The sequence below is a fragment of the Mauremys reevesii genome, linkage group 2 (assembly GCF_016161935.1).
Source record: "Mauremys reevesii isolate NIE-2019 linkage group 2, ASM1616193v1, whole genome shotgun sequence".
Lineage (NCBI taxonomy): Eukaryota > Metazoa > Chordata > Testudines > Geoemydidae > Mauremys > Mauremys reevesii.
In genome coordinates, this window is record NC_052624.1 from 220888153 (window position 1) to 220912731 (window position 24579).

General features: G+C 43.2%; 1 protein-coding gene across 1 annotated transcript in view; it reads right to left on the reverse strand.

Moving 5' to 3' along the window:
* Positions 1-17137: 17137 nt before the first annotated feature.
* LOC120399367 (transmembrane protein 68-like) overlaps positions 17138-24579 on the reverse strand; it is a 46814-nt gene continuing 39372 nt past the window's right edge. The window contains exons 5-7 of the mRNA XM_039527555.1: positions 23130-23190; positions 22535-22674; positions 17138-17284 (exon numbers count right to left, since the gene is read on the reverse strand). Coding sequence (XP_039383489.1) covers positions 17180-17284; positions 22535-22674; positions 23130-23190 — 306 coding nt within the window. The 3' untranslated portion in view covers positions 17138-17179. The remainder of the gene's footprint in view (positions 17285-22534; positions 22675-23129; positions 23191-24579) is intronic.

The following is a 24579-nucleotide window of genomic DNA, read 5'->3' on the forward strand; positions in this document are numbered from 1 at the left end:
AAGCAAATGCTGGAATTAAGGTGCCTGTGCAACTGTAAGTCGCCCCCCTTGTGTATATGCATTATGGTGCAGTCTTTAGTTACATGATCACATACCATTTTTTTCACAAGTCTCCTGCCTCATTCAGTGCATGGGATAGATCTGTTCTGAGGATGAATCAGGGTGTCTCAAATTGACAACCCAAAATTAGTGGAATTTTTTACCTTAATCTCTCTAGGCCTCAGTTCCCCATCTTTAGAATGGGGATAATACTATGCCCTCATCTCACAGTGATGTTGTGAAAATAAACATTTGTGAAGCACTCATATACTATAGGGTTGAACAGCACAGATAAACCCATGAGGAAATTAATAATTCTGTCTTCTGAGTAGTGTTTGAATAGTGTGCAGTAAATAAGGCATGGGGCACACACTGAACAATGAGGATAAAATAAAATATTGAACAGTTTCCCATTAAGTGAGAATCATCCATCCTCTGCACTGAACGAGGCAGGGATCCTGCAAAAAAACAGTATGTGATCATGTAATTAAAGACTTTATCATAATGCAGACACACCAGGGGGCCAAACTAAGTTTGCACACGAAACCTTAATTCTAGCATTTCCTAACTTGTGAGTGCTTGACTTATCTTTAATAATGCTCTTTTAACATATATTAAACATTCCTCTCTCTTTTTTCAAAAAACGTTTACAATCTAATGCGGTGCAAACCTCAGATATTTTAAGGGGGGAGAAGAGGGGGAAAGAATTGAAAGGATTGCGTTACACAAGTCTTTTCAAGATCAAGTCTTAAGAATGTGTTTAATTTTTTGTACTGAGTAGTTCCATTGATCTCAGTCTGTGTGCTATAATATTAAAACCATTAAAATAATAAAGTAAATACACAATTATTAAGACATTTGGTATTTTGGGTCAGTTATCTTTCATAATCTCATCAGACGGAATATTTCCAAAATTAAGACTACAGGAAAGCTAAAATTCAATGCTCAGAAGCTTCTACAAATGCTGAGGCTAATGACTGAGAGAGAAATAAGCCAAATAAACCACCACCAACCGATATGAAACTGCAACTCCCACAACTCTTAAATTGGGAGCCTGCCATTATATCTGATAAATATCACTAAATGGACACTGTCAACATTAAATCAATTTTTTTAAGAGTTTGAAATAGTGTCAGCTCTTAGATGTGCCCCTATACTAGTTTTTGTGAGTTTACAAACACAGTTTACTATTATATTTTTCTCTCTCATCTTGCTCCAAGAAAAACCCAAACAAGGAAACGTGACTAGCTGTGTAAGGGAGTTGATGAAACTGTCTATACACAGAGTGCAATCACAGCAACTGCCAGATTGATCCGTGTTGCATCTAGTCCAGCGTTTTGTCTCCAACTCTGGCCAACTACAAGATGCTACAAGGAAGATTCAGGAAACCCCGAAGTGGGCATTTATGGAATACCTGCTTCTATTCTGTTCTCTTTATACTCTACAGAACACCCATCATTCTGCTAATCTAATGCCCATCAATTAGAAGTTAGTTAATCCCTGAAGAATAAGACAGGTTTTAGAGTGTTAGTCTGTATCTGCAAAAAGAACAGGAGTACTTGTGGTACCTTAGGCCTGGTCTACACTAGGGTGGGGGATCGAACTAAGGTACGCGACTTCAGCTATGCGAATAGCGTAGCTGAAGTCGAACTACCTTAGTTCGAACTTCTTACCTGTCCAGATGCCACGGGATTGAAGTCCGCAGCTCCCCCGTCGACTCCGCCACCGCTGTTCGCGGTGGTGGAGTTCCGGAGTCGACGGGAGCGCGTTCGGAGTTTGAACTATCGCGTCTAGATTAGACGCGATAGTTCGAACTCCGAGAAGTCGAACGCTACCCGTCGACCCAGCCGTAAGTATGGACGTACCCTTAGAGACTAACAAATTTATTTGAGCATAAGCTTTCATGAGCTACAGCCCACTTCAACGGATGCATGCAGTGGAAAATACAGTAGGAAGATATATATATATATACACACATAGAAAACATGAAAGAATTCGTGTTACCATACACACACTAACGAGAGTGATCAGTTAAGGTGAGCTATTACCAGCAGGAGAGAAAAAAAAACTTTTTGTAGTGGTAATCAAAACGGTCCATTTGCAGTAGTTGACAAGAAGTTGTGAGGAACAGTGGGGGCGGGGGAATGAACATGGGGAAATAGTTTTACGTTGTGTTAAAGTAGGCTTAAATAAAGACTGGGAGTGGAAGGGCCATTACACAAAGTAAAACTATTTCCCCATGTTCATCCACCCCCCTCCCCCAAGTCCTGTTCATTTTTGAAGAATAAGAGTTGATCACTTCCATTTTTCTTAAGTTGCAGGGCCGCCCAGAGGATTCAGGGGGCCGGGGGCAAAGCGGGGAAGCTTGTGCTCACAGGGCGGCGCTCTGAGTCAGCAGCGGTGGCAGCATTTTGGCGGCGGGGGGCCCTTCAGTCGCTCCATATCTTCAGCAGCACTGAAGGGCCCCCTGCCGCTGAAATGCCGCGGAAGACCTGGAACAACTGAAGGGCCCCTGCCGCCAAAATGCCGCGCGGCCGCAAACTCGGAGCACCGCCGGGTGAGGAAAGGGATTCTCTGCCAGGGCTTGCGGGGCCGCTGCGGGGCCTGGGACAAATTGCCCCACTTGCCCCCACCCCGGGTGGCCCTGTAGGGTTGATAGCGGCAAATTATCGCCTCTTTTATCTCCATCTCTAAACGGTCCCGAGCTTCCCAACCTCTCTTCCAACACGAGCTTTCTCCTGCTTCTCGGCAGCATTTTTGTTTGTTGCCCCTGGCAGAGCCCCCTCCCCTTCTGTCAAATGCACAAACTAAACTAAAGTAACTACTGCACTGGCGCGAGCCGCACCAGGCGCAGGCACAAGGCGGAGGGAGGCGCCCGCGCAGGGCAGAGGCTGCGCCGCAGCCCGGGGAACCGGGACCCTGCGGCTGCTCCGCTGGCCGCGCTCGCTCCCCACCTTGTGCCCTGTCGCTCTCGCGTCGGCGGAGCAGCCGCCGCGTGGAGCCCGCGCCTGAGTCCCCAGCCGCCCCCCGGGACCGAGAGTCCCCCGCGCTCCCCGGCGCCGCGCTGGGAAATGCCGGCCGGGCCTCGCGCGCAGCCCTGCCCCTCACCTGGCTCCCCCGCAGCGCTGGCTCCGCTCCGCGCTAGCTCCTTCACTGGCCGCCTCCAGCGCCGCTGGGTCCCGGCCGGGGGAGCAGGGCGGGAGGGCGGCACCCGGCAGAAGGGCTGGTGCCAGTTTCAGGTGCTTGTGAAAATCGCCCAGAGGCACAAGCGGAGCCCGCCCCATCCTGGGCCCTGCCCTCCTACGCCTTGGGAGGAAGCAAATGCGTCCCTCCGCCCCCGCATGAATCGAGAAAGCGGCCTGAGCCCCAGGGAACCCCCTGACCTCTGCCCAGCGCCAGTGCAACCATTTAGGCAACCTAGGCAGTCGCCTAGGTCACTGGGATTTGGGGGGGGAGCGGCATTTTCTTCAGCAGCGACCGCGGCAGCCGGATCTTCGGCAGCCCTGGTTGCCACCGGCCAGCGCCGGCTTTCACCAGTGCAGGGCGTGATTCGTGGGGCATGTACTGTCCGGGCGGCACTTCGGATTTCCCCCCTCCGGCAATGTTAGCGGGGCCGCGGGGTTGCGGGGCTCCTGCCATGGGAGCAGGGCAGATGCACTTGCCACTCTCCAGCCGGAGGAGCGGGGCCACGGGACTTGCTGGGCTCCGGCTGGGAGAGCGGGGCTGCGTGATTGCGGGGCTCTGGCCGAGAGAGCGGGGCTGCGGGGTTGCGGGGCTCCGGCCAGGGGAGCAGGGCCAAAAAGCAAAAGTTGACATTAACATTGTTTCAGTCTGTGTGTTACTTGACATCGTGTATTCATTGTCACCATAGAAGGGAAGGGCTCTGCATAGACGGAAATTTGCCTGGGCATCAGTAGAAAATGTTAAGTAAAATTTGCTTTAAAAATTAAACCTGGCGCTTTGTCATCTTGAGTCATCATTTTTATTTCTTAGCTTTCAGCTATTTAAGTGAACTCTAAACCTTTCATACTGTTTACTATCTGACAGTGTATCTCTCTAATCTCCTTCATAACCATCATTGACTTTTTTCCATGTTAATACTATCCCATAGTATCAGAGAACAGTGAGAAAAATAGCAAATAAAGGTACATGACTCTCTTTCTATCACCATAGAGAATGATAGATATACATGCATCTGTCTCACATAGAGAGATGGGATGTATTCCCTACAGCCAGGCCCAGCTTTAGGAAGTGCGGGGCCCAATTCGAACACTTTTGATGGGCCCCCGGCAGGGATGACTAAAAAAAAAAAAACATGTAAAAAAACATGTGGGGCTTGTACTCACTGGACTGCTCCGAGTCTTCGGCGGCACTTCGGCAACAGGTCCTTCACTCGCTCCAGGTCCTCGGCCGCACTGAAGGACCTGCCGCTGAAGACCCAGAGCAAGCGAAGGACCCACCGCGGAAGTGCCGTCGAAGACCCAGAGCAAGTGAAGAACCCACCACCGAAGTGCCACCGAAGACCCAGAGCACCACCGGGTGAGTAAAAATTAAAAAGGTGCCTCTAGCCAGGGAAGGGATTCTCACTGGGCCCGGGGCCCTCTTAGGCGCGGGGCCCGATTCAGGAGAATTGGTGGAATAGGTCTAAAGCCGGCCCTGCTGCCGGCATTTAGGTGGAGGGAGCTGGAGCTGGGGCAGGGTAGCCCGGGGAGGGCCGCCTGCAGCAAGTAAGGGGTGGGAGCGCGGCACGCAGGGGAAGTCCCTGCCCCAGCTCACCCCTGCTCCGCCTCCACCCTGAGCACGCCGTCGCTGCTTCACTTCTCCCGCCTCCCAGGATTGCGGTGACTAAGCTGATTGGCGCCGGGGTGGAGGCAGAGCAGGGGTGAGCTAGGGCAGGGGGAGGTGCCTCAGTGTGGGGGGGTGGGGAGGTGCCGCAGGGGGGATGTCTCAGGTGGAGGGTGGGGAGCTGCCGCGGAGGGGGCATCTCACGGCGGGGACTCAGGGATGGGGGAGGGCGCAAGGTGGAAGTTTTGCCTAGGGCATGAAACATCCTTGCACCAGGCCTGCCTCTGCCCCTCGCAAGAACTGGGAAAGGCCTCAGCCCCCTTACACTCATTGCTCCCCTCCATGAACTGGGAAAGGGTCCTAAACTCCCTTGAACCCTCCACACACACAAAAATGGGCCACAGCCTGTGACATCTACTGTGCTACCCCGTGCATGAGCTGGGGAACTGGGTTTCCGCAGCAGCACAGGAGTCTACCTAGCTGTGTCACACCTGTCTCTTTTTAGGGAACATTCTGGTGACTCTGGAGCAGGGCCCTGTTCTCGACCATGACTCCATATTCACTGGGGCCTAAATAAGCAAAGGGGATATCAAGCTAATGTTCTCTCAGCAATCTCTAATATTATCACCTTGTGTTCAAAAATCATGACAAAGGTGTTAGGAATCATATAACTGACTTAAAAATAATGATAGTTTAAAAACTAAATGTTTTGGGAACATTTCATTTGCTTTTTGTGTTTGAGATTTGAAGGTATGTCTAGGTCACCTTGTTAAGGTTTTCTCTGCAACCCTAAGTGTTAGAGACTTATTTTTTAAAAATGAAAACAGACTCTCAGTCACAGGATTCCAGGAACTGGGGCTTTAAGAAAAACACAAAATACTGTGAGACCTGTATGACCAACTAAGTGGGCTGTTACACAGTAGTACCAGTTTCCAAATAAGGAAGCTCTTACAACAAACTTCCTAAGCAGTAAGAATTTCACACCTCACCTTATGAGCTAATTAAAACAACTGCTAGCAAAAAATCCAGTAAGTGAAAAGACATCTGTTTTGTTACAAGGTAGTCTTGTAATTACAAGTCTTGTAATTTAATTATTGGAAGTGTATTCTGAATAGTGTTTATGATGTTCTATTTTGCCTCAAGCACTTTAGCGGGGAGGTGAAGTAGTGAAATTATAGGTTCAATTTTTATTGCACTCAGAGATCATGGATAAAACAGATCATACAATGCAGAATTGTTGGCTTATTTTAAACAAACATCATGCAAATACACCTCTACCCCCATATAACGTGACCCGATATAACATGGGTTCGCATGCAACGTGGTAAAGCAGTGCTCCCACGGATCAGTGCATCAGCTCCCAGTGCATCAGCTCTGCTTCCCGCCACCGGTGAGTGCGGGGAGGTTGGGGAAAGGATGCCATGCGTACTCACCGGTGGTGGGAAGCGGAGCGCCACGGCTGGGAGCTGGCGAAGTGGAACGGGCTAGGGCCGGGCTGCTCCACTTCCCACTGCCAGTGAGTGCAGGACCTTTCCCCATCCCACCCTCCAGCGACACAGCTGGGGCCGGGGCAAGGAAAGCGGAGCAGGCTGGGGCCGCATCACTCTGCTTCCCGCTGCAGGTGAGTGCTGGGGGCATCTTTTCCCCAATCTCCCCGCACTCACCGGCAGCGGCGGAAGTGGAGCACCGTGGCTTGGAGCTGGTGGAGTGGAGGGGGCTGGGTCCGGGCTGCTCCACTTCCCACCGCTGTTGGTGAGTGCCTGTCAGGAGGTGAGGGGTGTGGATAGGGGTTGGGGCAGTCAGGGGACAGGGAGCAGGGGGGTTAGGTAGGGGGTTGGGTCCTGGGGGTGATTAGGGGTGGGAGTCTCTGGAGGGAGCGGTCAGGGGACAAGGAGCAGGGAGGCCAAAGCAAGTTTGATATGTGGTCTCACCTATAATACGGTAAGTTTTTTTGGCTCCGGAGGACCGCGTTATATCAGGGTAGAGGTGTAGTACAGTTCTGCTCTGTCCGCATTTAGACACAGAATGAGTGTCAAAACTGAACTAATAGGGGAACAGATTAAACTAAAGGAGTGGCATGTAAAGTTTCTTATTTCTTCTGGACACTGGGAACTCCGCCAGAGCAGTACTTGCAGCAGCAGGGTCACTAAAAGATTTCTGGTGCAGGCTCACGATGAGCTACCTGCCAGAAGCACACAGAAGTCACCCTCCAAGTGCAAACTCCACAGATGATTGTCTATGTACCTATGGTGTCTAATGAAGGTGTGTTAGGTAAGTGTGCTCTAAGGTAACTGCTCCCTGATATTGCACATTCTGGAGTAGGGAATAAGGGAGCTCTGAGAAGCCAATAAACCAAAGTTCAGACTTTTTACAGTTATAAAACCTAGCACAAGGAGCCATAAGCCTTTGATAGTAGCACAAGGCACGCGAATAGGAATGAGGGCTAAGCCCTTTAGACCTCCCCTCCCCTTCTCTCCTCTCCATGAACTAGAAAAGGGTCCTCGGCCCCTTACACCTACAAAACACACACCCACACCCACACACACACCCACACACCCACCCACCCCGAACCAGGAAAGATGGCTCAGTCATGTTAGCACATAGGCCAAAGGTCCATAAAATGTTATGAAGTTGTTCTAAGGGACTATTGTCATATAAGCCTCCACTACCCAACATCCCACACAGTTACTGCAAGAAACTAAAAGCAAATATGAATTTGGGTATATTAAGCTTATACTGCTTATAGAATGGAAATGTGTGGTCTATTTTCATAACCTATTTTCATAATTGCAAACAGTATTTTTAAGCATATGTGCTTGTTAGAATCTGATTGGTTCTCCTTGAATAACAAATTATGAAGTGGTAATGGAAGCCACAACAAAGTGAAATAGAACATCATCAACAGATTAACTTTGTATTATAGAAAGGATGATGAATAAGATGTTCTAGCAATAAAGGACAAAATGAAATGATAGGTTAAAAAATGTTACGCAGCTAATTATATAATGTAGTATTGTCTTTTTAATAAGGCCAAAACATACGTATATACATACTTTTTTGATATAAAGGTGGAAACTTGGAATCAATGCTATCTGGACTGCAAGGGTGGCATTTGATGGTGATTCAATGGTGTTAGGTGTGTAACTAACCACAAAGTATAAAATGAGATTTTAAAAAGTGGTCTATAAAAGCTTTGTAACCCATGTGGGTCAGGGTGAGTTGCAGACTGGCCTCCAGATTGGTTGGTCAGTTCTACCTTTCTGTACATGCTATACTTGGTGTACAGTAGAACCTCAGAGTTACGAACAATTATACCAGAATTACGAATGGACTGGTTAGCCACACTCCTCATTTGGAATCAGAAGTACATAATCAGACAGTAGCAGAGACCAAAAAAGGCAATTATAGCACAGTATTATGTTAAATGTAAACTACTAAAAAAAAAGGCAAAGTTTAAAAAAAAGATTTGACAAGATAAGGAAAGTGTTTCTGTGCTGGTTTCATTTAAATTAAGATGGTCAAAAGCAGCATTTTTTCTCTGCATAGTAAAGTTTCAAAGCTGTATTAAGTCAATGTTCAGTTGTAAACTTTTGAAAGAACAACCATAACATTTTGTTCAGAGTTACGAACATTTCAGAGTTACAGATAAGCTCCATTCCCAAGGTGTTGGTAACTACTGCTAATACTGCAGCTTCTACCTCAAATACCATATTTGTGTTTGTACCTTGGGAATATGCAGTCTTTTGCACACCTCTCCCATCAGAATAGTCTTCCTCAAGACATGGACTGTTAATCACCTCTTCTGTATTAACACCAACCTCTCGGAACGTCACCTTTGTGCTCAGCACCTTATCACATGTCTTCACAAATGTTCTAGTGCTCTGGTGCCCACATTCTTATAAGGTTCCAGACTCACTTTCCCCTGAATCCAGTTTCTTCTGCCAAGGGATGTAGTATTACTGCTTTGTTGGACAACCCCCAAAGCTCACCAGTCTTAGTCTCCAGTTTGGTTACCTGCTACTCCAGGATAAGATTGAGCATCTCTAGTTCCTAAGCTTCAGCTACAGCATGTTCCTACTTCTTTGTGTAGTGAGAATAGCTCTTCCACCTCCTTCTGTCTGTTGATGGGTGATCTCCTTCTCAAAGTCTCTGTTCAGCTTGGCTCCTTCACATAGCTGCTCTTTGAAGTGGTTCTTCTTAGCCACTACCCACTCCACCTAGGTCCTGAGAGTTAGTTTCTGGTGCATCTCTTCTTGTAACAATTCATGAACCCTCTGTAGCTGGGGCCCCACAATATCTATGAACAAATCCAGACAGAACTTTTAAATCAGCATATCCCCTGCGCCCCACCTTCCAAGGATCTTATTTATTAACAAGAGCCATAAGCATAAGTAGAAACTTAGATACACCCAAGGTCATTCATTGTCTCTGGTTCAATTCAACTATCAATCTTTGGCTCCTTCCTTCCAGGAAACTTCTTTTCTGCACCTGGAAACAATCTCTCTTTCTGGAACAATTCCCTGTTCTTTCTCTGCATTACTCCTTTTTGTGCCTTTTCAGTCCTTCCTAAAGTAGAAGTCCCCAGCTCATCTTTGGAAATGGGCTGATAAGGCAGAGACGCCTGCCTCTCAGAGACAGTGGCCATGCAGTGTGCTTGGTTCCCCTCCCTGGCATCTGGGTGACTGCCTCTTAGGGGGTGAGGGGTGGAAGGGAAGAGGCAGTGGGGAAGGGATAGGGGCGGGGGGGGGGGATAGGAAAGGAAAAATGAGACTATCAGGGAAAATCTTCATAGCAGTACAATCTCTGCCTTGGGGGTGTGGATGGAATTGTCTCCCAAGGGAAGGCTGGGACGAACTATCTGCTGTTGTAGTATGTGTTTAGTTTAGTCCATGTGCTCTGGCAAACATAAGTCCAGGCACCATGTTGGGGGGCAGAGAGAGGTAGCCTAATTTTCCCTCTCCTCAGGGGAAACCTGAATTGTCTCCTAAGGGAAGGGCTTGTGATCATGTTGAGAGGAGGAGGAGGCATTGCTGAATCTCAGGGTTGAGTAATTCTCTGGTGATGGTGGTCATTAAGTTACTAATTGTCATTCACTTGCTGCACACAATGGCTGGTGATGGTTGTTTAACATCCACCCAGCCATTTGGTCAATGCCTTGTTTCTTGGGAGTTGCCTTCTGTAACTTCTCTAATTTCATCCCACTCTCCTGAGAGTACAAATTCTGATTCTAAGGACCTGGTGCCTGGATCCCATATTGCCTTGCACTGGGATTGGGAATTAGTTCCCTGACATGCAACTCCTCCTATTGTGCCAGTGTAGATCCTGCTGTTAGTACAGCTATTTGCAAGTGCCCTTGTGTTTAGCTGAAACTTTGGACTTAGTTTAGTGAGGATGGACTCAGAGACTGAGAGCTAAACTGACACTACTATCTTGCTGTGTGGATCCCAGTGTGCTTGTACTGTGAATTTTTGGCATGCACATGTGGCTATATTTATCTCATTGTGCTGATAGTGCTACTTCCTTGGTGTGATGACGACATTATGCTAAGATGAATTGTGAAAATAGTGTCCTGGTGTGATGGTGGTCACACTGTGCTCTTCATGTGACTCTTGCATTTTTGTATGCTGTGTTGGTGTAGCCCTATTGTTCCTAGGAAATTAGAGCCACAAAGTGGGTGAGGTAATTTTTTTTATTGGAGCAACTTTTGTTGGTGAGAGAGAGAAGCTTTGGAGCTTTCACAGAGTTCTTCTTCCTGAAGAAGAGTTATGTGAAAGCTCAAAAGCTTGTCTCTCTCACCAACAGAAGCTGGTCCAATAAAGTATATTACCTCACTCACTTTGATATATATTACCCACACACACACACATATTACCTCACCCAGTTTTCCAGGAGTGAGTTTTCATGATGACATGGGAAGTGCTCTGACTGGTCCTGACTTCTCTGTATCAGCCCCTCTAGGTTGCACTGCAGCCCAGTACCTGGGGGCTGGGTGCCTGCAGTGCTGAGACTCTGTAGGATCAGGGACTCACAGACCCAGCTGGGAGGGGAAGGGCACCTCCTCCTCGGCCTCTGTCTCTTGCTGCCTCCTTTTCCCAAGTGGCCTCATGATGCAGAGCCAGCGTGGCTAGGTGCTGCATTGGAGAGTCTCCCAGTGCAGCCCCCCACCACTTCTTCCCCATGCAAATCCCTAATAGATCCTGCCCACCTCTGTCCAATTGTCTCTCTTATGCGGGGGACTGTGCCCCCCCCCACTCCTGTGTGCTTCCTGCTTCCAGGGGCCACAGATTGCAAAGCAGCCCCCTCAGGAGATAAGAGGGGCTGTCCCCCTGGGTGCGTGTGCAGCCCCCCCAGAGCACTGCTTTGCCTCCTTATATCCGAATTTGTGTTATATCGGGTCGCGTTATATCGAGGTAGAGGTGTAATTTGATGTCGGGTGGTGCCTTTTTTATTTGTTCACTCCCTTCTCTCAGTCATACCTTCTGCACACCCATAAAGGCTGGGAACTAAGAGGATGGTGTGGGGCCTCATACACCACCCAATTAATCTCCTTCTGTTGGGGATTCTCAAGAAAGCATTTCCAGGAGTGCTTCAGGCAACCCAGAATGGGGTCATTGTATTTAAGATGCCTAAAACTGACCTCCTTTGCATCACACTTTCTCCACAAAATACAGCACAAGATAGCTTTCCCAAACCTTCTCATGATGATGAATGCCTCAAGTAGCAGCTCCTCTCTGAGACATAATTATGTGACTCAACTCTTTCCCTTTTGCAAGCACATAATATCCCTGTGATGATTAAACTGATTGCTTTCATGTAAAAGAAATTGAGAAAGCTTTTATTATTCTTTCAGTGCAATTTACTAGTTGGTAACAAATCAAACCAGCACCTGTACCCAACCAGCTCTCTATAAATAACCAACAAGTAGGTACTCTTTGCACCACTGTTTGGACACCTCAGATGTAAATTACTGAGGGACAGTAGCAGAAAGTAGGGCTATTAGAATAAAACTAGAGCTGGTTGAAACTAAATTATGATTCTCTGGGAAATGACAATGTTTTAAATTTTTCCTTTGTCCTAAATCTGAACAAAAAAAGTAAAAAATTTCAAAATTTCCTGAAAAAAATTCCAATTTTTTTTGCCAATTTTGAAACAAATTTATCAAAACTTTTTATATATATTATAATATAAGTCAAAATGATAACATTGAAATGCAGCACTTCAGTCGTGTTTCATCAAACATTGCAACACAATTAGTTCTTCCTGCAAAAGGTGTGGATTTCATTGAATTAGCTTTTTCCAACAGAAAACTATACCATCACAAAATTTTCAACCAGTTCTAATTAAAACAATTATTAGAATTTAAGACAATGAGGTCATAAGTCAATGACAGAAAGCTTCAGCTCTCTGTTAGTGGGCAACAATTAACTGTGTAAGAGATGACTGAGCTACTGTAAGGAAGTTTTAATTTATAAGAAATTAATAGACATTTATTTTTGCCTTTTACCTTTGAAAAGTAACAATTAAAATATAGACTATTGGTATTTTGGGTTCTCAAACTGTTGATAAATTGCATAGTCAGTTTCTTGACCACACTTTGCTTTGCTGTGAAATATACTCAAGAGACCAAATAACCAATGTCAGTCAGGCTTACTGCTATAAGCCAAAAATAATATAGTACAAAAAAAATTCTATACAAATCAGTCTCTGGGAAGCAATCTCATGCAGGGTTATTACAGTCACCTTATGCAGAACTTGTGCTTCCAGAGTTACCCTAAAGCCATCTTTTCATATCCTACCTTTTTACTGTACATGTCATCTGAAACGAGATTTAACCAATCAGCTTTCTATCTTGTTTTTCTGGTACCATAGCGTACTCATGAACATATGCATTCCAAGTACGAAATGTGAAGGCACCTCCTAGGTAGAACCATCATGTCTTGACCTCTTCCTTAGGACATTCCAATGCTGGCTTGTGAAAATACCTCCCAACCTGTTGCTATGGTAAAATAATCATATGTCCTGACCCTGACAACTTTCCTACCTTCTTAAGACAAAGCTTATGTTAGCTAATACAAGATGTCATGGGACACTCAGCATAAGAGAATGGTATTATAGTAAAGGTATAGGACAATTTAGGCTATATAACTGCTATACTGTATGTGCTTAATAAATGCTAATGTGTAATGGTAAGGATAATACATATAAACATAACCAGCATATTGGTCAACAAATCCCCACTTGTCGCGTTGATAATTGTTATAGTTAAAACGACTCCTTTGCCAAATTACTGTATGGGGGTGGGGGAGGCCTTTATATGTGATTTTAAGTGTTTTACCAAACTGTATAAGGGACAATACATAATTAATGCAGCTAAAATCAACACACAGCTTTATATGCAACTTCTTTTCAAGCGTGGGAAATCAGTATCACAAGAGCCCCATGATGGATAAGTATCAGAGGGGTAGTCGGGTTAGTCTGGATCTGTTAAAAGCAACAAAGAGTCCTGTGGCACCTTATAGACTAACAAATGTATTGGAGCATGAGCTTTCATGGGTGCATACCCACTTCGTCAGATGCATGTAATGGAAATTTCCAGAGGCAGGTATAAATATGCAGGCAGGAATCAGTCTAGAGCTAACGAGGTCAGTTCAATCAGGGAGGATGAGGCCCTCTTCTAGTGTGAATACCAAGGGAGGAGAAACTTAAATTTCTTGAACTGACCTCGTTAGCTTTAGACTGATTCCTGCCTGCATATTTATACCTGCTTCTGGAAATTTCCATTACCTGCATCTGACGAAGTGGGTATGCACCCATGAAAGCTTATCATGGATAAGGTCATTCAAGGCTTGTTTTGCCTCATACACCTCATTTCCAATTTGAATAATGTGTGTATCTTTCCGATCTAGTACTGTTTTTAAATATAAAATAAGTGGATTAATATGCATGTTAATAACTAGTAGGTAAATTTCAACTTCCTCCTAATATTGCAGCTCATTTTGGATAATAGATTTATTCTGAAAAAACAGGAATAGGCATTATTATAGTGCATCCCACAATGCTGCATACATGAGGAGTAAAACAGAAATTTGGAGTAGCAACATTATAAGTGAGGCCTCCATATATAAATTTCTTGTAAGTAGTTATTTCAAGTATAGTCCACTCATATCATAGGTTACCCTTACTGCTGGTTGTCATCATTTGTTAAGCTTCACCAGGCAGGAGCCAGCAGTGGCTAGCTTCTCTATCTGATGGTACAGGTCTGAGCCATCATGGCCACACACTGGAGTTGTGATGTCAAAAACAAACCGGGCACAAGAAGCTATGTGAAGAGGTATTTAGGTGTGTGTTGCTGCATAACACACCAGTAGTTGACATCAATCCAGTTATTTTGTACGGATGCTGTCTTCCAGATAACCTACTGAATGGACAGTAACCAATTTGTCAAGGATCCGATATTGGTAGTGATACCATAAAATTTTTTACCTGGAACCAGACACTGAGTAAGACTCTTTTGAATAAAATGTGTCTCAATTAGGATGAATGGTACTAAAAGGAGATCTGTCCACACAATTTAACACGTTGCCAATTTCCCCCAGTTTTTGTTATGCACTGAGGACATTTAGCTGATTGTTTATCGCTAATAAGGTCAAGCAATTTTCCTTTTTCAGTGTTCCCTAATGAGTTGGTTATGGTAGTTAACATGTAACTCCCATAACTGGTACAAATAATTGCTTTACCTTCCTTATTTTCCTTTACTTTTTTATTTGTTGCAATTAATTTATTAAGTTTTGCTTGTGTTTGGTTAAACAGCTTAGTGATGTTATACATATTATACACAATATACTTTTTTTTTTAATTAATTTATTTTTTTTTAAAGTAGCTAGCCCTCAATACCATGAATTAGGGGTTTAGAGATGGTTTCTGCTGCCTGGTGCTCAAAATAGTTAACGTGGGGTTTTTTTTAAATATATTTTTCATACGACCGCTTTTCTGAATAGACATTCCATTTCCAAATAATCCTGAAAAGTAACCAATAATTCCATCTAGATTTTGGAGTCTCCTATTTTGAAAGACACCAGACTGGGAAAGTTTTTTTTTTTTGCCCAGCCATTGAGTCTTCTGCACATTCCTGATAAGATGCTATTATGTTAATTAACAAAGATGTATACAGTAATGATACATTTGCTCTTTCACACCAACCAAATTCAGCTATATTCCAATGAGAGATTTAAAACTACAGGTACATACGTAATATAAAGTTAGTTAGACCTGGCCAGGCTAATGGTCTTTATAATGTCTCTATAGTCAATTCCATACTCAATTGTCCATATATGGTAGGCTGAAGAATAGTTGACTGGTCTGTTATGTACAACACACAATCTTTTCTTTTTCAGATGCTTGAAGGTTTCATACTTAATTATAATTTATTTTTAACGAGAATGGTTGTGACGGGTTGTCACCTCTGGGGTGCAGTCTGGGAGCGATAGGAACCACTGTGCCCCCTAGCCAGGCAGGCCTCTCTCACTCTGCTTTGCTGGTGATTCAGCAGCCTCTCCAGGCCCTGTTATCACCCAACACAACAGCAAGTGCTGTCACACACCCAACTGAGCTACCCGAGCGCTTTACTTAAGCCACTCAAGGACAAACAGCCAATTTCCCAGCTCCCCAGCCTTGCACCCTAGCTGGAGTATAAACCCAGAATTATACCATCTTGCACTGCACAGGGATTTGTACAATGTAAGCTCATTAATATATTTGCTTCCCCCTTAATGTGAGAAAGATATACAACAGCCTTTGTTCACAGAGCTGAGATTTTCCCAGACACTTAACCAGTGTGTTCTGAGTGAAGATAGAGCATAAAACAAGTTAATTAACTACAGAGAGAGAGATTTTAAGTGATTATAAGTGATAGCAAACAGATCAAAACAGATTACCTAGCAAATAAACACAAACACACACCAAACCTAATACACTAGACAGATAGGATGTGAATTAGCAATTTCTCACCCTGACTGACAATACAAGCAGGCTTGCAGATTCTTAAGGCACAGACCACAATTGCTGTGCAGCTTGGATTCCCCTTCCCCATTCCAAGCCCTTTGTCTTTCAGAGCTTCTTTCAGGTGTTGAGTTGTGGGGGAGTGAAGATAAATCATGTCACTCCCCACCTTATATGGTTTCCGCCATATGGCGGAAACCCTTTGCTCAAGCTAAGATCCCAGCCCAGTTTATGGAAAAATACAGGTACCAAAATGGAGTTCAGTGTCATGGAGTCTGGTCACATGCCTTTCCATGCCTTGCTGAGTCATAGCAGCCATTACTCATAGGCTGGCTGAAATGTTCACAGGAAGGCTAAGTTCTTCCACTGTCTTTGTTGATGAGCCACCAGCACTGTCTAGCTTCTACACTGTTGTACCTGAAAGGCTAGTTGTGGGTGTTACCCAGATTAAGCACATTTGAAATACAGATACATAGTCAATACTCATAACTTCAGATACAAAACTGATACATGCACACAGATAGGATAATCATATTCAGCAAATCATAACTTTTCCATAGAAATCTCACATGACATATCACAATAACACCGCTATGATGAATATAGGGTGCAGTGGCACAGTAGTATCACACTATTTAAATATTCTGATTGGATTTTAACCAGAGTATCACCATTTTTTTTGCAGAGTTAATAAGGATCTCAGATATAAATATATGTACATATAGTTTACCTCAATTAATAATTCAATTGCAATGTTTTAAAATTAATGAAAGGTTTTTTGTTCAAAGGAAAAAACAGTAAGGGAAAAAAACTCAATGTTAATGCAAAGGCAATATTGGTAAATCATAACTTTTTTTTACACACCTTTTATACATTTATGTGCACCTTTATTAAATATTAAAATATAGTTCCAAGTGTGTTATGCCCAGAATGTCTCAAAATCTCTCTCTCTCTCTCTCTCTCATCTGGCCTGTACATGGCTGTATTCTTCTCTCAACAATTGGAAACAGACCAAACACAAAAGTTTTCTGATATTGACTCCATCTATAATCGACTTCCCACAATGTGCTCCTAATGCTACACAAGCTCTAACTTTTATATCAGAATAATGTCTGCTGTCATCTGGTTTAACAATCTCTAATCAATTTCTCTCAGGATAATGAACCTCTTAATTTCCTTTTCTTTTATTATTTGGATTGAAATTGCCAGACCAGATGAGAGAGAGATTTTAAGGCAGTGATATGATTGAATGCTTGATACATGTAGTTTGCAGTCTCTTGTACTTTTAAGAAAACTACAGTTTTTCTTCCCACAAGTTACAATAACAGTTCTTACTATTTAACAATATTTAAATACACTAGTCTTCTTTCTGATGATTATCAAATCGTTCCAACAGAGCTCTTAGTATACTTCCTGGTAGTTTTTGGTGTCTGTCTCTTAGTGTTTCAAGGGCAATCTTTGTCTGTTAAGAGAAAGAAAGAGGGGGAAACCTTTTATATTTCAAGAATCACCACTTCAGTCATCATTCTCTTCTAGTTTTCCCAAGGATGCTAAAGGTATACATAAAACTCTGTGGAAAATGTTGTGGGAGGAGAGGGCAGGAAGGGTAAATCCTTCACAAGAACCTATGAAGCTCATGCTGAGGGACAGTCTCATTGTATTTTCCCCTGTGATAACCAAGGATACTAAACAGCTAGATCTACATATGCAGAAGTGACATGAAAATATTAGCTCACTACCACTCCTTAGGTGCATGCATAACTCAGGAGATTAGTTTCATTAGCTTTAATAGGACTACATATGTGAGTGAAATTATTCACTTGTATTTGCAGGTTTGAGTGCTTAAACTGTGTGACTCAATATAATTTCATATTTAAGTTTGACAGTTTTTCAGTTGGAGTTGTGGTAAAGATCTTTTAACTAAGCTATCACTGCGGAAATCCTATTCCGATGTAAAACCTCTGCCGCAAGGTGTAGAAGGCAGTTTCCCCTTTCAAAAACAGCTATTATCTTTTCAACCCCTATTTTAAATGTTTACTGTTCATTAAAATATGCATCAAATCATTAAATGAAATGGGAGGTTTAGAATGTAAAATCCCGTTTTTTCAGGCATGTATTATACAGTATCTCATCTACTGTATAATTTTGCTCTGAGTAAAATCTTATAAATATTCTGCCTCGACCCTTTCCCTTGCTCTGTTGTAATGATTAGGGCCCGGAGGGCCTTCTCTGGTTATGAACTTTACATATGGAAAGTGGGTAAAAGTTTATAATTGTCACAATCACTTGCTATAGAATATTATTTAAGAAAATAAGGAAAAAGAAGACTGAATTAAACAGAGAGGAACTACTGCTACCACCCAAGGATTGTGCTTAAAATCATGTCTGGTAAACAAGAGGAGTACGGGACTGGCACAATGGACCAAAATTGGTACTTCAGAAATTAGTCCTAACTGGTGGACAAAATAAAGAAAGGATGGGCTATTCTGCCCAACGCCACCTTTTGGGGTCCTTTTAAAGAGAGACTTTGTGACCTGCTGCTCGGGGATTTTCATTGTGACAGGTGGACTTTAGCACACCAGTGGAGATTCCTAACCAGGGCTGTCCTTGGGCATAAGGGATTGCACAGCTGAAAATTTGGGGCTCCCATGCGTCTTAGTGTCCACCTTCCCACCTCTTCTACCCCTGTTCTGACCCTTCTTGCAGGATCCCACAGCTAGCTGCTGCAGCCTGATGACTTACTCTGGAGGGGATCTAGTAACTTAGGGCTTGGCTACACTTACAAATTTGCAGCGCTGCAGCAGGGTGTGAAAACACACCCTCTGCAGCGCTGCAAATTGCGGCGCTACAAAGCGGCAGTGTAGTCAAAGCCCCAGCGCTGGGAGCCGCGCTCCCAGCGCTGTCCGTTATTCCCCACAGGGAAGAGGAGTACGGACAGCGCTGGGAGAGTTTTCTCCCAGCGCTGGCGCTTTGACTACACTTAGCGCTTCAAAGCGCTGCCGCGGCAGCGCTTTGAAATGCAAGTGTAGCCAAAGCCTTAAAATTGAAAAAGCCTTCCAGACTGCCAGACCTATTAGCACAACACTGAAACTGTTAAAGAGCCAGTCAAGTGGTAATGAAGCCATTTAACAAGCATTTGCCAACCCCCAGGTATATACTGTCAGTTTCTGAATTTACTGACAAAAACAGTTGTATTTTACTGTAATATTTACTCAGAATATGTTAGTCTACAAGACCTTAGTTTAAAATTTGCTTTAAAAATATTTCATTAGTGTGTTGCTGAAGATAAAATGACATCTCTAAAAAATCCTTGCATGGATTTTTAGATGCACTATCTGAGTATTCCTCTTTAGCCTTAAATACTTGGATTTCAGACATATGTTTTTTAAATAAATCCATCAAAGGACTACCCTTATCTAAAATACACATTTTAATTGTAATTACTATAGTACAAAAAACTTGCTTCCAGAGTCTTCCTGTCCTTTCTGTCCATCCTTTTCTCCCTTCATCCGCCCTGTTGAAGAGAGCCCTTAAAAGGAACAACACCCCTTTCCTGCCAGATAGCTGGATAAACGAGTTTACCTTTCTTCACTTCTGACTATTTGAGGAACTAGTTTTAAGAGAACCCTCTTGCAAAATCAGTACCTTAGTAAGAAATAAAATCCTTTGTTATGTCTAAAATCTTTGGAAACATTTTTTAAAGTTGGTGAAATTTCATAAACATGTCTATTTTTATGGAGATCACACAAAGTAAATGAGTGTTCCCTTTTTTTAAAAGCAATAAACATTGCTATGAACACACTAAACCTCTGACTGATTAATTTAAAATAATGTCTTTGTTTTAATGAGTTAAATATGTAGTAATCTGGAATGATTAGTTTATGAAGGCTTAAGAGTACATTTAAAATATAAAATCATCTTAGAAATACTGATTAAGAAAATATAAAACAGAGAAGAGCTGCATCATGTATTTCATAATATTTAATGTTGTATTCAGCAGGACAGCTGACTTGCCCTTACTACAATGTTTTGAGGGAAAAAAATTGACAAACTTCAGGGTATATCAAAAAACCCATGACTGATATTTTTTATTCCAAAATTTAGTGCTTTTAATTAGGTACCTTCTGCACGTCCAATCTTAACTTTCTGGCATGCAGTGGAAAACATGCTCCATCTTCTTTAGAAAGAAGTTTCAGAAGAGTGGTTTTTTCAAATGTAATTTGCTTCATTTGGGTTCAGGGATTTGGCTGGAAGGGGGTAATCAGGGAGGGGGAGGGAAGAGAGGAGGGAGACAGTGGAGAGAGGGCGGGGCCTGGGCAGAGTGGGGCAGAATATGGGTAGGGCCACAGGTGGGCTGGAGAGCAAGCCTCCCCAAGCAACAGCTTCACCCACCACCCATGACAGCAGGTAAGAGCAGGTCGGTTCCCACACATACAGCATGCCCAGCAGTCTCCTTAGGCAGGGGCCGTATTCAGAGAGACGAATGTGTTGGTGTGGCACATTCTGCATGAGGGAGAGGGCACAGGGGTCTCTGTGGGGAACTGTGACTCTCCGCTGCCATGACACGGGCTGGGCGGCTCGGTATCCTTTGCTCCTTCATCCCTCCCCTCTGGGCTGCGAGCCCAGGCTGCCGTGGGGCATAGAGGCACCAGTTTAATAATACTGCATAGGGCCCCATAAATCCTAAGGACAGCCCTGTGCCTAACGATCACCACTGCACCAGCAAGGACCCCAACTTGATACATGAGGTCCAACTCTGTCCTCCTCTCTCGTGTGTCCCTCACCACCTACTGTCCTCTCTCTCTGTCTCTGTCAGCTTTCTGCCTAATCTGGAGACCAAAAGCACCACATGGCCCCAGCATAACAAGGTGAGATGATCCATCCAGCTCTGCCAGTCAGAGAAGGACTGACAGATGTAAGGGACCTGAACAGACCAATCAGATACTATCCCTGACTAGCCTCTGTGTGTCCTGGGAACATCAACAAAAGCCATATTTTCCCCAACTTTTACTATTCCATCACTTGTCCTGGATCTGTTTTTGTCAAAAGCAGGACTCAAAAATTGAACAGCAAAACTAACTCTTCCCCACCAAGACGGGCTTCTTGACAGAGCAAGAGACTAACCCATATCCTCTATCTCTGAAAAAGGGATTGTTTGTTTTGCATAATCACTTAATTTCAGTGCTTTTTGCCTTGTTTTGATTCTTTTCCTTTCGTGTATCTCAGTCAATACATTTCAGCCTTTGCCATGAGTTTTCTCAAGTGTTTGCCATAATAACTAAGTAGCCTGAGGTCTCTTGTACTCAGGACCCCAAACCTTGTTTAAAATGGTTCATGTTGTATAACAACAGTCATGAAGTTGTAAGAGGATGAAATCATGTTTACGCTGGTGGGGGAATCTAACTGCTCCTGTATTCCCAGGTCCAAATAAGTGGCTCAGTCTGGAACTTGGGAGTAGAAAAGGTATTTTGCTCCTTCAGGAAGTCAGTTTTAGAAACTGCTTTGTGCAGTTCCTCAACTGTCTTCTATCCATATAAGCATTTATGCTTCACTTATCACTATAGAATCAAAAGATACCACAAAATAGAAAAGGATTAAAAAAAACCAAGAGGAAAGAGGCAATAATTGTACAGTCCTTCTAGCCTCCACAGAAAAAGATTACAGAAGCTGCCTGAGGGCAAGGAGCTATGATGGCAAGACATCCTGAAACACCTCTGCTGCCTTTGTGGATAACAACCTGCCTCTGATGAAGCTAAGCAGATAAAACCTTTGCAAGGTAATCTGTGGTATGGGGTGTAGGCTACAGGGAAGCTTATCTCTTCTTGATGGCTGTGGAATGCCTATATAGCTATTCTATACTTCCTCCTTGCATTAATACACTTGCCACATAGTTTCCAGATTCCACACAACCCAACAGGGTAAGTTTTTTCTTCCCTATTGTATTGTTTATAATTTGGGTGCAAGTGAGGGTTGGGAAAAGCAAAGTCTGGGAAGGAAGAATACAGGAGCACTGTTCTTTTCAGGTTTTTACACTCATTCTCTAAGATGTTAAAGAGGAGACTTGGCAGCCATGGACCATTAAAAACTCCTATAGTATTGCTGGGGAGGTCGTGCTCACTGTTTGCCCTGAACGACTTCCTGAATGAGCTACTAGTCAAGAAAGTGCAGTGAGGGAACTGTATCTGATCTCCAAATTTAATCACTTGCAACCAAAAAAATAAATCATATATTAACTATGCCCCTTCTCATGCCCCAAAGCACTGCAAGATATTTTTTATATTAACATCACCGCAAAAATAAAACCAGTCTACTGAGGTTGTCTACCTATCCCTGACCACACAGTAGTGCTGTTCCTATTTGGAGATGAAGAACTGTATGTGTCAGAGCATACGTGAGGAGTCTAATAGGAATAAAAGCAGGTGATTAGGGATAGGAAGTTTGTGTTAGCTCTCCACTTCCCACTGTGTTCCACAGTTTGCAACAGTAAATCCTTTTCTCCTCTCCCCTGTGGATCTCCCAGAGGAAGAACTTCATGCTAACTTGATGAGTCTCTCCTGGGTTGTTCAGACCCACAGTGTTATCTGAGACGTGCCACTCCTGAGACTATAGATGTGTTTGGACTGAGGTCTGATATTGGAACCTAAGAAGTATTTTCACTCAGATCAAAATGAAATGAGAAGTATTACAATCAAGATACCAAGAGCCAACTTACCTTTTCAACTAGTTCCGTAGCTGTTATATTTGGATCATATGGAATGGGATCTCCAACATATGTGCGAAGTTTGACTGGGAACCCTCCATATACAGGAATGAGTAGCAATCGAGAATGTTCATAGAACCACCTAAAAAACCCTGTGTATTAGAAAAAGGGGAGGGGAGATTTACATTTTGAGAGAGAACCTTAGAAGTCAGTAGAGTCCCTGAATCACAATGAGGTCTGGACTGCACTAACACATTTTAAATATTATGGGTGTTTGATGAAAGGCTACATAAAGTACGTAAAACAATATGCAGGCCACATAATCTTGAAAATTATTATCTACTCTTACATTACCTCCTGCATATTCATTATCAGGTTAAATGGGTCACCATGTAGAGAACAATTAAGGCTTAGTCCAATAAATACATATTCAGATTAGATAACCCACGTGCACTTCAGTTTACATGACAGTAACTACAGTTAAAAGAGAAAAAAAGATTCAAAATAAATTCATAAGACTAGTATTTCCCAGAAACAGCTGATTTTGAAAATAAAAATAAAAGAAAACTCCAAGAATTTGAAAAGATGCATATAAAGTAAATCATACCTATTTTTCCAAATGTCCTATATCCTTCCCGAATATTCTGTGTAAACAAAGGGATGATGGGCTAAGAAATGAGAAAAAGGAAGAAGTGGTAAGACTTTGGTAAGTTCAGCCTCCGTTTTTGTTTTAAATATTTCATCATCTCTGTAGAGAGGCATTCTGCATCTGTATCATGTGGTTGTAGTCTACTTTGCCATCCTATTAAATCGAAATGAAACTGATAAGTTATCATGACTAGAAACTCAAAAGGAATCGCATGTTTGTCAGGAAAAACTATACCTAGTTATGTACCAGGTGAGGCTCCATTTTCTGAGATTTCTTATAACCTATGTCACACGTTGCTGTTATCAGGATGAACACCAAAACAACACTGACAGGATAACATTTAGAAGCAGAACAAATAATTTCACAGATATCAGAATTATTGGTTTCATGAGTTTTCTCGGCATTTTTTTTCATTGCCTAAGAAATCAGAGTACTAGTGAGTTAGACAAAAAATAAAAAAAATCATCCACACATATTATTTTGGTAACAAAAATTTGCAAAAGTTCTATAGACTATACAATGTAAGAGTCCCACTTTTACTATGAAACACCTGCAAATCTTGGGAAAGGGGACAAGAAAGGATGATCATACGTAACTGAATGTTTCCTTTCTAATGCCTTTAATACCAAATGGTTTCAAGAAACTGTAATTTCTCAGAAAATTATTTCCCCTCAAATATGATACAGATTATTGTCTCTCTGACACACATACTGAACTAGTATAGGTCACATCACGTCACAGCAGAGGTTCTTCCTAAATAGGGTGACCAGATATCCCGATTTTTGGGTCTTCTTCTTGGTACGTCTTCACTACCCGCCATATCAGCAGGTAGCAATCGATTTCTTGGGGATCGATATATTGTGTCTCATCTAGACGCGATATATTGATCCCCGAACGCGCGCCTGTCGACTCCGTAACTCCACCAACCCAAACGGCGGTAGCGGAGTCGACATGGGGAGCTGCGGACATCGATCCCACGCCGTGAGGATGGTAGGTAATTCGATACAAGATACTTCGACTTCAGCTACGTTATTCACATAGCTGAAGATGCGTATCTTATATCGATTTTCCCCCGTAGTGTAGACCTGCCCCTATATAGGCTCCTATTACCCCCCACTCCCTGTCCCGATTTTTCACATTTGCTGGCTGGTCACCCTATTCCTAAATCTTATGTGGTGACAGTGTCTTCATTATTGTTATTATAGATCGAGTGCCAAACATGTACAGGCATGGTATAAAACTCTGCTTCCCCTTCAGTTCCTATCCCAAGAGGTTACACTGCTCTACAGCCAAAATGCTTCTGAAATAAATGTAGTCAAACTTTACTAATTCTGGGTCACTGAGAATGAAAATCATGCTTAAAATTGTTGATTGGCTCTAGTTTTCAAGATATGCTATTGGGTCAGTA